Source organism: Sapajus apella, unplaced genomic scaffold (assembly GCF_009761245.1).
Source record: "Sapajus apella isolate SASKATOON/1434 unplaced genomic scaffold, GSC_monkey_1.0 scaffold44, whole genome shotgun sequence".
Classification (NCBI taxonomy): Eukaryota; Metazoa; Chordata; class Mammalia; order Primates; family Cebidae; genus Sapajus; species Sapajus apella.
The window spans coordinates 6218015-6233830 of record NW_022436984.1 but is presented as its reverse complement, the minus strand read 5'-3'; the positions used below and the strand labels follow the sequence as shown (position 1 = coordinate 6233830).

At 41.3% G+C, this 15816-nt stretch overlaps 1 protein-coding gene and 1 long non-coding RNA gene across 5 annotated transcripts in view; one reads left to right on the top strand and one right to left on the bottom strand.

Annotated features, from left to right (window-relative positions):
- The window catches only part of TTC27 (tetratricopeptide repeat domain 27), a 202164-nt gene that overhangs the window by 163526 nt on the left and 22822 nt on the right, over positions 1 to 15816 (bottom strand). For all 4 annotated transcript variants that reach the window (XM_032239260.1, XM_032239263.1, XM_032239262.1 and 1 more), the window contains 2 exons: positions 6249 to 6413; positions 2909 to 3042 (listed from right to left, as the gene is read on the bottom strand). In XM_032239260.1, coding sequence (XP_032095151.1) covers positions 2909 to 3042; positions 6249 to 6413 — 299 coding nt within the window. The remainder of the gene's footprint in view (positions 1 to 2908; positions 3043 to 6248; positions 6414 to 15816) is intronic.
- On the top strand, positions 362 to 12768 carry LOC116524144. The gene is made up of 2 exons (XR_004257194.1): positions 362 to 500; positions 12693 to 12768. It is a non-coding gene; the product is annotated as an uncharacterized LOC116524144 (long non-coding RNA).

Here is a 15816-nt window from a genome sequence, read left to right as displayed (position 1 = left end):
TTTCTTTCTCTCTTTCTTCCTCTAAAAAAAAAAAAAAAAAAGTAGCAGCTGAGTTTTAACTTATCTATTATGAAATTTAACAGGCAAATCTCAAATTTTACGGCTACCCAAAAAAAAAAAAAAGAAATGGGAGTTTCGCTCTTGTTGCCCAGGCTGGAGTGCAATGGTGCGATCTCAGCTCACTGCAACCTCCACTTCCCAAGTTCAAGTGATTCTCCTCCCCCAGCCTCCCAGGTAGCTGGGATTATAGGCACATGCCACGATACCTAGCTAATTTTGTATTTTTAGTAGAGACAGGGTTTCGCCATGTTGGTCAGGCTAGTATCAAACTCCTGACCTCGAGGATCTACAAACGTCGGCCTCCCAAAGTGGCGGGATTACAGACATGACTATGCCAAGCCAATCACTGAGATATAATTTTCTCTAGGAGAACTCCACATTAAAAAACAACAAACACACTGGTCATGGTGGCTCACGCCTGTATCCCAGCACTTTGGGAGGTCAAGGTGGGCAGATCACTTGAGGTCAGGAGTTTGAGACCAGCCTGGCCAACATGATAAAATTCTGTATCTACTAAAAAAATATACAAATTAGCGTGTAATCCCAGATACCTGGGAGGCTGAGGCTGAAGAATCACTTGAATCCAGGAGGCGGAGGTTGCAGTGTGTGAGATCGTGCCACTGTACTCCAGCCTGGGTGACAGAGTGAGACTCTGTCTCGACAATAAATTAAAAATAATAACAAATAAAAAACAACAAACAGGCCAAGCATGGTGGCTCATGCCTGTAATTCCAGCATTTTGAGAGACCAAGGTGGGCAGATCACTTGAAGTCAGGAGTTCGAGACCAGCCTAGCCAGCATAGTGAAACCCCGTCTCTACTAAAAATATAAAAATTGGCTGAGCATGGTAGTGCTCAGCTACTTGGGAGGCTGAGGCAGGTGAATAGCTATAAAACTATGAGGTGAAGGTTGCAGTGGGCCGAGACTGTGCCACTACACTCCAGCCTAAGCAAAAAGAGTAAGACTTAAAAATAATAATAATAATAATAGATTACTGAATAAAGTGCTTGGATTGTACAATTAAATATCTTTCCATACATCCTGTGTTATGGCCTAAAAATCCGACTTATGACAGCTAATCTGAGGCTTAGAGAGAGGCGTAGGTGATATCAAAAAGCTTAAGGAGAAGAGTCTAGTACATATAAGGTGGAAATGAGGGAGAGAGCACAGTTTCCTCACCAGCGTCAACCCTAGCAGTACACATACTGGATCACGCATGGCTCTGTATACTTCAGGTGGTATAGAGTGCACCCTGCACAGTCTTTTCCCTGAGTTTTGGCCTCTCTCCCTTTCTCTCTTCATTCTCTTTTTAGAATCAACAGCTGCTCCTCACTAAAGTTATCACAAAAGGAAACAACAGGGTACTTGGAGCAGTCCCAGGAATAGGCAATATCTCATCTAAGGCCTTCCCTAGGATTAACAATTGCTGCCACACTTCTTACCCATCTCTAGTCCCTTCATTGGCATTATTCTCAGCACAGAAGAGAATTTTAGTGTTTAGCATACCCAAGGTAAATGTGCTTATAGGCTCTGAAATGAAGAGTAGTAACACATAGGCTTTAAAGACAGCAAAATCAACCAAAGGACAATCAAAAATGTAGTTGACAGGCTGGGCATAGTGGCTCATGCCTGTAATCTCAGTACTTTGGGAGGCCAAGGCAAGTGCATCAACTGAGGTCAGGAGTTCAAGACCAACCAGGCAAAAACAGCGAAACCCTGTCTCTACTAAAAATATAAAAATTAGCCAGGCATGATGGCGTGCTTCTATAGTCCCAGCTATTCAGGAGGCTGAGGCAAGGGAATCGCTTGAACCCAAGAGGCGAGGTTGCAGTGAACTGAGATTGGGCCACTGCACTCCAGCCTGGGTGGCAGAGGGAGACGCCATCTCAAAAAAATAAAACAAAACAAGTAGTTGGGGATTTCTGGGATCAGAAAATACATGCATAAATACTAAAGGCCTTCATGGAAGCAGCTGGAGTGGACGATAATTAGGTAAACTGACCAAAAGTCATAATTCAAACTAAAGAAAAGAATTCATTAGACATGTCAAATAGAGGCCAGGCACGGTGGCTCAAGCCTGTAATCCCAGCATTTTGGGAGGCCGAGGCGGGTGGATCACAAGGTCAAGAGATCGAGACCATCCTGGTCAACATGGTGAAACCCCGTCTCTACTAAAAATACAAAAAATTAGCTGGGCATGGTGGTGCGTGCCTGTAATCCCAGCTACTCAGGAGGCTGAGGCAGGAGAATTGCCTGAACCCAGGAGACGGAGGTTGCAGTGAGCCGAGATCGCGCCATTGCACTCTAGCCTGGGTAACAAGAGTGAAACTCCGTCAAAAAAAAAAAAAAGACATGTCAAATAAAGATACTAAGGCAACCACCACCCGCTAATGACAGAGCAACAAAAGGGAGATCACAAAATTGGTGAAAAGGAATTCTGATCATCTGTTTATATATTTAGAAAAAGCCTAAGAGATTCCAAGTCTCTGAATGTTCAAAAATAGCCAGAGAAGACAAGCATAAGGAAACAAATATGATAGCAGCTAGAAAAATTGGTCTCTACCCAGTCTGCCTTTTGTATTTCTTCAAGAGGGGTAATACATAACTAACTGCATTATTAATTCATAGTTTTTGAATTGCAGAAGAAAAGCACTATTTATCTCTATGTACAGGTTAGGAAAAAAAAGGTTTAAACACCGGTTCTTCCTGCCCCAGCCACCCTGAAAAGGCTTAAGAAAGGATAAAATGAAGAATCTCCCCAACCCACTCAGTGTTTCTATGGTACTCACCTACTGAAATTGTTAGACTCAGGTGTTAATTGAATTTAATAACTTATAATCCTACTTGCCTTGGTTAAATGTTCCTGAGGAGTGGGTGCTGGAGTGAATTCACAATTTGAAAGACCATCCCCTTCTCTTCTTACATCTAGAATCAGTTGTGCCACATAATTTTCCTGGAACCGTGTTCTTTTTCCCAAAGCACCTGAAAAAACAATAAAATTATATCTACTGACTTCCCAATCAGACCTACTGTACAATTATGAAGAGTAATATTTTCAGAATGCTTTAGAGTTTAAAAGTATTTTTTCCATTTCACATAAGAAAATCCTGAGGCCCAGCCTCAGGTTTTAAGTGACTTATAAAATTAGAAAGCCAATAAGCTCTGGTGCCAGGGCTCAAACCCAGGATTTCTGTCACTAGATTCCACATACTAATTTTTGCATCAAACTACCACTCTTAAAACACACACACACACACACACACACACACACACACACCTTGAGTGTTGTAGGTAGAACTATTGTTATCTCTTTATCACAGATGACAAAAACAAAGGTTCTAAGGAATACAGTCACGTGTTCACAATCACAGGTCATCTCATCAGAACCAAAGCTTAAAGTCAGGGTCTTCTGGTTCTAAATCAACAGTTTATTACACTAACTTCATGTAAGACCAAAATATTTTCATTATGTCTCTGAAATAACTTGCTACAGAATACCTGGTTTCAAACCACTTTAAAAGAAGGAAAAGTTCCAACATCCATTCTCTAGACAGAGTCAGATTACAAAGACCCTTGATTGCAGAGACCAGTCTAGGAAGTCTGGATTTTATCCTGTGATAAGTGTGGCTGGCTCTAGGTTATACATTAACCTTTTAAACATGTTATGCTAAAGATAGCCACTGAAATTGTTCAACAGAACTTACTCTTTTTTTCTTTTTCTTTTTTTGAGATGGAGTCTTGCTCTGTCACCAGGCTGAAGTGCAGTGGCACAATCTCAGCTCAATGCAACCTCTGACTCCCTGGTTCAAGTGATTCTCCTGCCTCAGAGTCCTAGTAGCTGGGATTACAGGCACGTGCAACCACACCCAGCTAATCTTTGTATTTTGGTCTCCATCTCCTGATCTGCCCACCTCCACCTCCCAAAATGCTGGTATTACAGGCGTGAGGCACCATGCCCAGCCACAGCTTACTTTTTATAGTAAGGCTACAGATGAGTGGAAAAAAAAAAAAACCCGATTCTCATATTTGTGAATGTCACATTTGTATTTCTAAGTTCTTCACTCCTAAATTGGAAAACAAAGTATGAAGAACTACCTAGTAAATATACCAACAATTAAGTACTATGACATTAATAGTCCCAAAAAAGCCTCAAAGGATCAAAATATTTAAAAACATAACTTCTGAAACTAACCTCACAAGTTGTATTACATATATTTTCATATACAGACAACCTATACATGGCCACTGTTCCAAAGGTTATAAGCTGGATATTAAACAATTTTACCCCTACACACACAGTGTAACAAAAGGTAGCTAAGATCCTAGACCAGCCCACAAAATCACATTTATTCATAATATATCTCAAGGATTTTACTGACAGAATTAGTTCAATAAGAAGCACAGAATGTGGGGGCTCAGAACAGGCCTTAGAGATAATCTAAGGGATTATCTTAGGGAGGACGCACAGGTTCAATCATTTCAACACCTAAATATAGGTAATCATATCCTGGAATGTTCAACCCAGGTTTAACAGGTATAAATGGTGTGATTAATTGATGATATCTGATTTTCATTAATTTACTCAATATTTAGTGTAAATTATATTGTGAGGCATTAGGGATACAGCAATACATACAAAGAAAGCAATGCTTCCTATCTGGTATTCAGAAGAAACACAGAGGTCTAAGGAGAAATTCTGTAGTTCATTCACCTGTTCAACATATATTGATTGAGTGCCTGCCATATGCCAGACAATGTCCTAATGCATTGACGAAACATCAATTAAGGCACTGAAGAAACATCAAGTAAACAAAATAGTCAAAAATTTTTGCTTGTAAAGAATACAAAATGATGGTCGGGTGCAGGGGCTCATACCTGTAATCCCAGCACTTTGGGAGGCCGAGGTGGGGGAATCACAAGGTCAGGGGTTTGAGACCAGCCTGGCCAACATGGTGAAACTCCATCTCTACTAAAAACACAAAAATTAGCCAGGTGTGGTGATATACACCTATAATCCTAGCTACTCAGGAGACTGAGGGAGGAGAATTGCTTGAACCCAGGAGGCGGAGGTTGCAGTGAGCTGACATCGCGCCACTGCACTCCAGCCTGGGAGAGAGAGCAAGACTCCTTATCAAAACACACACACACACACACACACACACAATATATTTTTAAAAATCCAAGATGGGCCAGGAATGATGGCTCAGGCCTGTAATTCCAACACTTCAGGAGGCCAAGGCAGTTGGATCACGTGAGGTCAGGAGTTCAAGACTAGCCTGGCCAGCATGGTGAAACCCCATCTCTACTAAAAATACAAAAAAATTAGCTGGGCATGGTGGCAGGCATCTGTAATCCCAGCTACTCAGGAGGCTGAGGCAGGAGAACTGCTTGAAACTGGGAGGCAGAGGTTTCAGTGAGCCAGTGTCATGCCATTGCACACCAAACTTGGCAACAAGAGCAAAACTCCCTCCCCCCAGCCTCCAGCCTTAAAAAAAAAAAAGGCAACCGAGTGAGGTGGCTCATGCCTGTAATCCTAGAATTTTGGAAGGGAGGCAGGCGGATCACTTGCGGTCAGGAGTTCAAATCTAGCCTGGCCAACATGGTGAAACCCCATCTCTACTAAAAATAAAAATAATTTAGCCAAATATGGTGACAGGCACTTGCAATCTCAGCTATTCAAGAGGCTGAGGCAGGAGAACCATTCAATCACTCAAACCTGGGAGGCCGAGGTTGCAGTGAGCCGAGATCATGCCATGGCTTTCAGCCTAGGTGACAGATCTAGGCTCCATCTCACAAAAAAAAAAAAAAAAAAAAAAAAAAAAAAAAAAAGCAAGATGGAAACAATAGGTGGGTATTTACAAGAAAGGACAATGCAGAGAGGCCAAACTTGGTCAGGAAAGCCTTCTATGCGCCCATCCCCAAAGGCTCAAAAGTGTATTTGTGTACTGCCTGGCTGCTATTACTAACACGTTTAACTAGATGAGCACAATAAATGGGAAACTCTAGGAATGAGGACAATATATCATTTCAAATGTATTCTAAACTATAAATTTGTAAACAAAAGCTTTAAAGCTTATTTTTGTAAAGCAAATAGAATACAGAAAATCAAATACCAGCACACAATTCAAACTGCCAGTGTATATAGTTTTATCACAAAATCAATTATCCACAAAAAATAAAAGTCTTACCAGTCAAATCAATTTGTAATTGGCTGATGTCCTTAGCAATATTCAACTGATCTTTTGCTTTTCTGTACTCATAATAATATAAAAACACATATGCACATTCCAGATGGAACTGAATAGCCAAATATCGACCTGAATCATCTACAAACAGATTCTGTAGTTTCATCACTGCAAGACAAAAGAGAAAATGTTAAAAACTACAGTAAGAATAAAAATATATTAATGTGTAAAATATTGAGTCTATAATATATAAAGGATATAATACATAGTCTCTGTTCTTAAATAATTTTAAACGTAGGACGTGAGGAATACAGGAACACTAATAGTTACCAGCTAGCATTCTCTGAACACTTACATGCTCCAGACATGAGCTAAGGACATTATGTACATTATCTCCTTTCTTCCACACAATACCGGGAGACATGATTCATAACCCTGCTCTTTCTCAGAGGGTTTGTCTTAACCATGCCATTAAAAAAAATGGTGGGGGGTGGCTGGCAAGATGGCTGAAGAGGAACAGCTTCTGCCTACAGCTGCCAGCAATCAATGCAAAAGATGATGATTTCTGCATTTCCAACTGAGGTACCTGGCTCATCTCATTGGGAATGGTCACACAGTGAGGGCCGCCCTTGGAGGGAGAGCAGAAGCAGGGTGGGGCATCAGCTTACCTGGTAAGCCCAAGGGGTAGGGGAACTCCCTCCCCTAGCCAAGGAAGCCATGAAGGAGTGTGCTCTAAGGAACTGTGCATTCTGGCCTAGATACTACGCTTTTCCCACAGTCTTTGCAACCCACAGACCCAGAGATTCCCTCTAGTGCCTACACCACCAGGGCCCTGAGTTTCAAGCACAAAACTGGGCAGCCGTTTGGGCAGATACCAAGCAAGCTACAGGAGTTCCTTTTCCCACCCCGGTGGCACGCGGAACACCAGCAAGACAGAACCATTCACTTCACTGGAAAGGGGCTGAAGCCAGGAAGCCAAGTGGTCCGGCTCAGCAGATCGCACCCCATGGAGCCCAGCAAGCTAAGATCCACTGGCTTGAAATTCTCACTGCCAGCACAGCAGTCTGAAGTTGACCTGGGATGCTTGAGCTTGCTGCGGGGAGGCACATTCACCATTACTGAGGCTTGAGTAGGTAATTTTCCCCTCACAGTATAAACAAAGCCACAGGGAAGTTCGAACTGGGCAGAGCTCACTGCAGCTCATCAAAGCCGCTGTAGCCAGACACTCTCTCTAGATTCCTCCTCTCTGGGCAGGGCATCTTTAAAAGAGAGGCAGCAGCCCCAGTCAGGGGCTTATAGATCAAATTCCGATCTCCCTGGGACAGAGCACCTGGGGGAAGGGGCAGCTGTGGGCGTTGCTTCAGCAGACTAAATGTTCCCACCTTCCAGCTCTGAAGAGAGCAGCAGATGTCCCAGCACAGTGCTTGAGCTCTGCTAAGGGACAGACTGCCTCCTCAAGTGGGTCGCTGACCCCCGTGCTTTCTGACTGGGAGACGCCTCCTAGCAGGGGTCAACAGACACCTCATACAGAAGACCTCCAGCTGGCATCTGGCAGGTGCCCCTCTGAGATGAAGCGTCCAAAGGAAGGAACAGGCAGCAATCTTTGCTGTTCTGCAGACCCCGCTGGTGGTACCCAGGCAAGCAGGGTCTGGAGTGGACCTCTAGCAAATTCCAGCAGACCTGCTGGAAGGAAATCTAACAAACAGAAAGGAATAGCATCAACATCAACAAAAAGGTGATCCACACAGAAACCCCATCTGAAAGTCATGAACATCGAAGATCAAAGGTAGATAAATCCACAAAGATGAGTAAAAACCAATGCAAAAAGGCTGAAAATTCCAAAAACCAGAACGCCTCTTCTCCTCTTTTCACAACTCTTCACCAGCAAGAGAACAAAACTAGAGAGAGAATGAGTTTGACAAACTGACAGAAGTAGGCTTCAGAATGTGGATAATAAATTCTTCCAAGCTAATGGAGCATGTTCTAACCCAATGTAAGGAAGCTAAGAACCTTGAAATAAGGTTAGAGAAATAGCTAACTAGAATAAGCAGTTTAGAGAACATAAATGACCTGATAGAGCTGAAAAACACAGCATGAGAACTTCATGAAGCAAACACAAGTATCAATAGCCGAATCGACCAATCAGAAGAAAAAAAATAACAGAGATTCAAGATCAACTTAATAAAATAAAGTGTGGCCGGGCGCGGTGGCTCACGCCTGTAATCCCAGCACTTTGGGAGGCCGAGGCGGGTGGATCACGAGGTCAAGAGATCGAGACCATCCTGGTCAACATGGTGAAACCCCGTCTCTACTGAAAATACAAAAAATTAGCTGGGCATGGTGGCACGTGCCTGTAATCCCAGCTACTCAGGAGGCTGAGGCAGGAGAATTGCCTGAACCCAGGAGGTGGAGGTGGCAGTGAACCGAGATCGCACCATTGCACTCCAGCCTGGGTAACAAGAGCGAGACTGCGTCTCAAAAAAAAATAATAATAAAATAAAATAAAGTGTGAAGACAAGATTACAGAAAAAAAAATGAAAAGGAATGATCAAAACCTACAAAAATATGGGACTATGTGAAAAGACCAAACCTACGTTTAATTGGTGTACCTGAAAGTGACAGGGAGAATGAAACCAGGTTGGAAAACACTCTACAGGATATTCAACAAATGCAGAAGAACAGAAATCATAACAGTCTCTCAGACCACAGTGCAATCTAATTAGATCTCGAGATTAAGAAACTCACTCAAAACCACACAACTACATGGAAACTGAACAACCTGCTCCTGAATGACTACTGGGTAAATAATGAAATTAAGGCAGAAATAAATAAGTTCTTTGAAACCAATGAGAACAAAGACACAATGTACCAGAATCTCTGGGACACAGCTAAAGCAAGTGTTTAGACGGAAATTTATAGCACTAAATGCCCACAGGAGAAAGCAGGAAAAATCTAAAATCGACAACCTAACATCACAATTAAAATAACTAGGGAAGCAAAAGCAAACAAATTCAAAAGCTAGCAAAAGACAAGAAATAACTAAGATCAGAGTAGAACTGAAGGAGACAGACACAAAAAAAAACCTTTCAAAAAAAAAAAAAAAAATCAATGAATCCAGGGCTGGTTTTTTTGAAAAGATTAACAAAATAGATAAACTACTAGCCAGACTAATAAAGAATAAAAGAGAGAAGAACCAGGCCGGGCGCGGTGGCTCAAGCCTGTAATCCCAGCACTTTGGGAGGCCGAGGCGGGTGGATCACGAGGTCAAGAGATTGAGACCATCCTGGTCAACATGGTGAAACCCCGTCTCTACTAAAAATACAAAAAATTAGCTGGGCATGGTGGCACGCGCCTGTAATCCCAGCTACTCAGGAGGCTGAGGCAGGAGAATTGCCTGAACCCAGGAGGCGGAGGTTGCGGTGAGCTGAGATTGGGCCATTGCACTCCAGCCTGGGTAACAAGAGCGAAACTCCGTCTCAAAAAAAAAAAAAAAAAAGAGAGAGAAGAATCAAATAGACACAATAAAAAATGTCAAAGGAGGTATTACCACTGACCCCACAAAAATACAAACTACCATCAGAGAATACTATGAACACCTCTATGCAAATAAACTAGAAAATCTAGAAGAAATGGATAAATTCCTGGACACATACACCCTCCCAAGACTAAACCAGGAAGAAGTTGAATCCCTGAATAAATAGACCAATAACAAGTCCTGAAACTAAGGAGGTAATTAATAGCCAACAACTAAAAAAGGCCCAGGACCAGATGGATTCACAACTGAATTCTACCAGAGGTACAAAGAGAAGCTGGTACTATTCCTTCTGAAACTATTCCAAACAATAAAAAAAGAGAGACTCCTCCCAAACTCATTTTATGAGGTCAGTATCATCCTGATGCCAAAACCTGGCAAAGACACAACAAAAAAAGAAAATTTCAGTCCAATATCCCTGATGAACATCAATGCAAAAATCCTCAATAAAATACTGACAAACAAATCCAGTAGCACATCAAAAAGCTTATCCACCAGGATCAAGTAGGCTTCATCTCTGGGATGCAAGGCTGGTTCAACATACACAAATCAATAAATGTAATCCATGACATACACAGAACCAATGACAAAACCACATGATTATCTCAATCGATGCCAAAAAGGCCTTTGATAAAATTCAACATCCCTTCATGCTAACAACTCTCAATAAACTAGATATTGATGGAACACATCTCAAAATAATAAGAGCTATTTATGACAAACCCACAGCCAATATCATACTGAATGGGCAAAAACTGGGAGCATGCCCTTTGAAAACCAGCACAAGACAAGGATGCCCTCTCACGTCACTCCTATTCAAAACAGTATTGGAAGTTCTGGCCAGGGTAATCAGGTAAGAGAAAGAAATAAAGGGTATTCAAATAGGAAGAGAGGAAGTCAAATTATCTCTATTTGTAGATGACATAATTGCATATTTAGAAACTCCATTGTCTCAGCCCAAAATCCCCTTAAGCTGATAAGCAACTTCAGCAAAGTCTCAGGATAAAAAATCAATGTGCAGAAATCACAAGCATTCCTATACACCAATAAGAGCCAAACAGAGAGCCAAATAATGAGTGAACTCCCATTCACAATTGCTACAAAGAGAATAAAATACCTAGGAATACAACTTATAAGGGATGTGAAGGACCTCTTCAAGGAGAACTACGAACCACTGCTCAAGGAGATAAGAGAGGACACAAACAAATGGAAAAACATACCATGCTCACAGATAGGAAGAATCAATATCGTGAAAAAGGCCATACTACCCAAAGTAATTTATAGATTCAATGCTCTCCCCATCAAGCCAACATTGACTTTCTTCCCAGAATTTGAAAAAACTACTTTAAAATTCATATGGAACCAAAAAAAAAAAAAAAAAAAGCCCATTTAGCCAAGACAATCCTAAGTAAAAAGCACAAAGCAGGGGGCATATTGCTACCTGAATACATCATACTGGTTACTACAAGCCTACAATAACCAAAACAGCATGGTGCTGGTACCAAAGCAGATCTATAGACCAGTGGAACAGAACAGAGGCTTCAGAAATAACACTGCACATCTACAACCATCTGATCTTTCATGAACTTGACAAAAACAAGCAATGGGGAAAGGATTCCCTATTTAGTAAATGATGTTGGGAAAACTGGCTAGCCATATGCAGAAAACTGAAACTGGACACCTTCCTTACACCTTATACAAAAATTAACTCAAGATGGCTTAAAGGCTACTAAAAATACAAAATTAGCTGGGCGTGGTGGCACACGCCTGTAATGCCATCTACTTGGGAGGCTGACACAGAACTACTTGAACCTGGAAGGTGGAGGTTACAGTGAGCTGAAATAGCCCCACTGCACTCCAGACTGAGCAAAAGAAGAGTGAAACTCCGTCTCAAAAAAAAAATTCTTAATTTAAATTAAAAATTTTAGCTCAGCTTACTGATTAGTCATCTCATTAAGTGGCAAATGCCAGGATGTAAACGCAAGCTTGTAGGGGATAGAGATACAAAGAAGTTGTCAGGAGAAGGATAAAGATGCAGAGCTGATGCTACAAAAGCCCAATCTACTTTACCACCTATAATCTGGCAGAAACACCCACAGCAAAGAAACAGATACCCCTTTGTCTTTATGTGAACTAAAATTTAAATGGATCTGAAAAAGAAAGATAGTTTTTCCTACAGCCTGTATAAGAGATTCTCTGGACTCAGAGAGTGAGTCAAGATGTACATGTCTCACCTCAGAAGGCACATAGGCATCCTAACATGAACTTCACTGTGAAAACCCCTGAGTAGATTTCATCCATGCAAACCAAACCCAGAAAAAGCTGGATCTAATAACATAATGCTTTTAATGAGGGCTTTTTTTTTAATGTTCTTCTCCTTTTGTCTGCCCATTATTCCTGAGTGTCTAGTCATTACTCTCAGAACAATAATAACCTTCTATGACCTTAGTACAGTTCAAAAGTGACACAATTTTGCCTCATTACCCATGACAGTAATCTTCCCAAAATGTTCTGGATGCAAAAATCAAGGGACATAAGGGTTGGCCAAGGTTTTTAAAAATCCTCTATCAAGTATCACGGAAAGGACATTTGCTGTATTTAAGAAGGCTTACTAAGTTGTGATAGCTCAGGTAGGTCTACTATCAAATTTGAACTGTACTAAGAATACATAAAGAAGTTACACAAATGCCCAAAGTTGGTTGTATGTATCTATCTTCCCTCCTATCTACCTATCAACTTTTCTGCCCATCTACCTATATTTATATATGTATGTACTACCAGTATAACTGGCTTTGATCTTGTACTTCTGCGCTTTCTCTGCATTATCGTATATGTTCAGGGATCAAATGTTGGATAAATAAAGTAGGAGAGCTCAGGCGTGGTGGCTCAAGCCTGTCATTCTAGCACTCTGAAAGGCCAACGCAGGTGGGTCAGTTGAGCTCAGGAGTTCAAGACCAGCTTGACCAACATGGTAAAACCCCATTTCTACTACAAATGCAACAATTAGCTGGGCATGGCGGTGTGCGCCTGTAGTCTGAGCTACTCAGGAGGCTGAGGTGGGAGAATTACTTGAGACTGGGAGGTAGAGGTTGCAGTGAGCCAAGATCACACCACTGCACTCCAGCCTGGGTGACAGAGACACAACCTGTCTCAAAAGAAAACAAACAAACAAAAAGGGCAACGAATCCATACCTAGTTCACAGTCTAACTAAAGAACCACAAATACAAAGTAAAACTGTTAAGAACAGCAAAAGAAAATAGGTGGACTAGTCACACAGGAAGAGCAATTGGGCCAATACTGAAAAAATCTTAAGAACAGCAAAAAAACATAGCTACACAGGAAGAGCAATTGGAGAAATACTGATTTCTCAACAGAAACAATGGAAACTAAAAGAAAATAGGCTAGGCATGGTGGCTCATGCCTGAGGTCAGGAATTCAAGACCAGCCCGGCCAGCCTGATGAAACCCCGTCTCTACAAAAAACACAAAAATTAGCCGGGTGTGGTGGTGCATGCCTACAATCCAAGCTACTAGGGAGGCTGAGGTGGGAGAATTGCTTGAACCCAGGAGGTGGAGGCTGCAGGGAGTGGAGATTGTGCCACTCTACTCCCACTCCAGCCTGGGTGACAAGAGTGACACTGTCTCAAAAAAAAAAGAAAGAAAAAATAAGAGTATCTTCATGGTGCTGCCTAGAATCTTTTAATCAACAGTTCAAGGAGAGAAACAAGCACATCTCTAAGCAAACAGAAACAGAGTTTATCACCTTAACTTTTGAGTTTCACCGGTCCTAAGTGGAAAGAAGAATCAGAAAACAAAGCCCAAAAGCAGATAGGAAAAGAGCCAAAGGCTATACAACCTGACACAGCAGTTTCAAACTTGAAAAAAAACAGTACATCTTTAAAATTTGGAAAGTGAGAAGGCCCAATCTCTGTAAGGACAAGTTTTGAAAGGATTGAGGCTTTTATCTAGTTTTAACCTTCCGATATAGAGTAAAAATTGAAAGCCGTCAGAAGTTTTCAGCAGAAAAACTTTCCAATGTAATTAATCTACTGATGAAGACATATAGAACTATGAGGAAAAAAGAGCAATGAAGATAGAGAATTGCTGCTTCCAGCCAGGCGCGGTGGCTCACATCTGTAATCCCAGCACTTTGGGAGGCCTAGGCGGGTGGATCACAAGGTCAAGAGATCAAGACCAGCCTGGCCAACATGGTGAAACCCCGTCTCTACTAAAAATACAAAAATTAGCTGGGCATGGTGGTACATGCCTGTAATCCCAGGTACGTGGGATGCTGAGGCAGGAGAATTGCTTGAACCCAGGAGGTGGAGCTTTCGGTGAGCCGAGATCATGCCATTGCACCCCAGCCTGGGTAACAAGAGCAAAACTCCATTTCAAAACAAAAAAGAGAAAGAGAGAAAGAATTACTGTTTCCCCAAGAGCAATACAGGCATCCAAGCTACCACATTCTCCTGAGAAGCTGAATCTCATAAATATTAGTCAAGCATAAAGAAAAACAAATAATGTCTTCAGATAATGCCTACATAGAGATAAAGATTCAGAAATAACAGTAATATGAAAGATGATGGTTTGAAATATACCTGAACCTAGACCGGGCGCAGTGGCTCACGCCTGTAATCCCAGCACTTTGGGGGGCCGAGGGGGCAGATCACTTGAGATCCGGAGTTTCAGACCAGCCTTGCCAACATGGTGAAACCCCATCTCTATTAAAAATACAAAAATTAGCCGGCCATGGTGGTGGACACCAGTGATCCCAACTACTCGGGAGGCTGAGGCAGGAGAATCTCATGAACCTGGGAGGTAGAGGTTGCAGTGAGCCAAGATCACACCACTGCACTCCAGTCTGGGCGACAGAGCAAGACTTCGTCTCAAAAAAAAAAAAATTAGCCATGTGTGGTGGCACACACCTTTAGTCCCACCTATTCAGAAGGGTAAGACAGGAGGACAACTGGAGCCCGGGAGTTCAAAGTTGCAGTGAGCCAAGATCACACCACTGCACTCCAACCCAGAAGACAGAGCAGGACCCTGTCTCAAAAAAAAAAAATAATAACGTGAAATGCTATACCCTGTTAATCATCTTAATCGTGATGATTTCACAGGTGTATACATATACAAAATGTCACAATTTGTACACCGTAAATATGAGATCTTACTGTAGGTTAATCAAACTTTTAAAAAGCTATTTTTAAAAGGCATACTACATCCACTACTATACCATCTTCGGCTCTACCTCATAGTTGTGAGGAATAAGCTAATTAATATAATTAAAGACTTCAAAGAGTGCTTGATATGGTATATACGCTATAGAAATGTTAGCTGCATTATCTTTATTAGTTACTAGAATTCTGCCTTACTGACCCAGCTTGGAAACAGCAAGGGAAAGTGTTAGCAGGACTTGGAGTCAAAAACTCCAGATTATTGTGCTGGTTCTTGGGCAACTTCTCTAAGTTTCAATTCTTTGTAAAACGATTTAGCTAGACAAGATTATCTCTAAAAGGCCTTTCCAAACTAAAGATTTCAGATTAGGATAAAAGCTGTAGATATGGAAAAGAGGATTAAATATGAGACCCTTGGGGAAGAGCTGGTAAGATTTAAGAACTGGCTAGAAATGAATGGTGGAAAACAATGACTCAATGATGAATGCAAAGTTTTGAGCTTTGATGATAGATAACTCAGGTTCAATTTTTAAAAGGAGCATGTTGACCCAACAGGCATATATTATTATTTTAATAAATCAGGAGGCTGTCCCTGTAACTGAATATTTGTGACCTTCTGGATCAAAATGTCACCCACACTTAAAATGTAGGCCAAAACCAAAATCTCTTCTCATGAGATTATTTAAATGCTATGCTAAAATGAAATCCTTAACGGACAATTATAAATACAATGATATTTAGCATATTCAATAACATTTATTCCAAAGTATCAAATTTATGAAAAGAAATCAATGTATGCATCAGTCGCCAAGAAACTATCTTTTTTTTTTTTTTTTTTTTTTTTTTTTTTTGACAGAGTCTCACT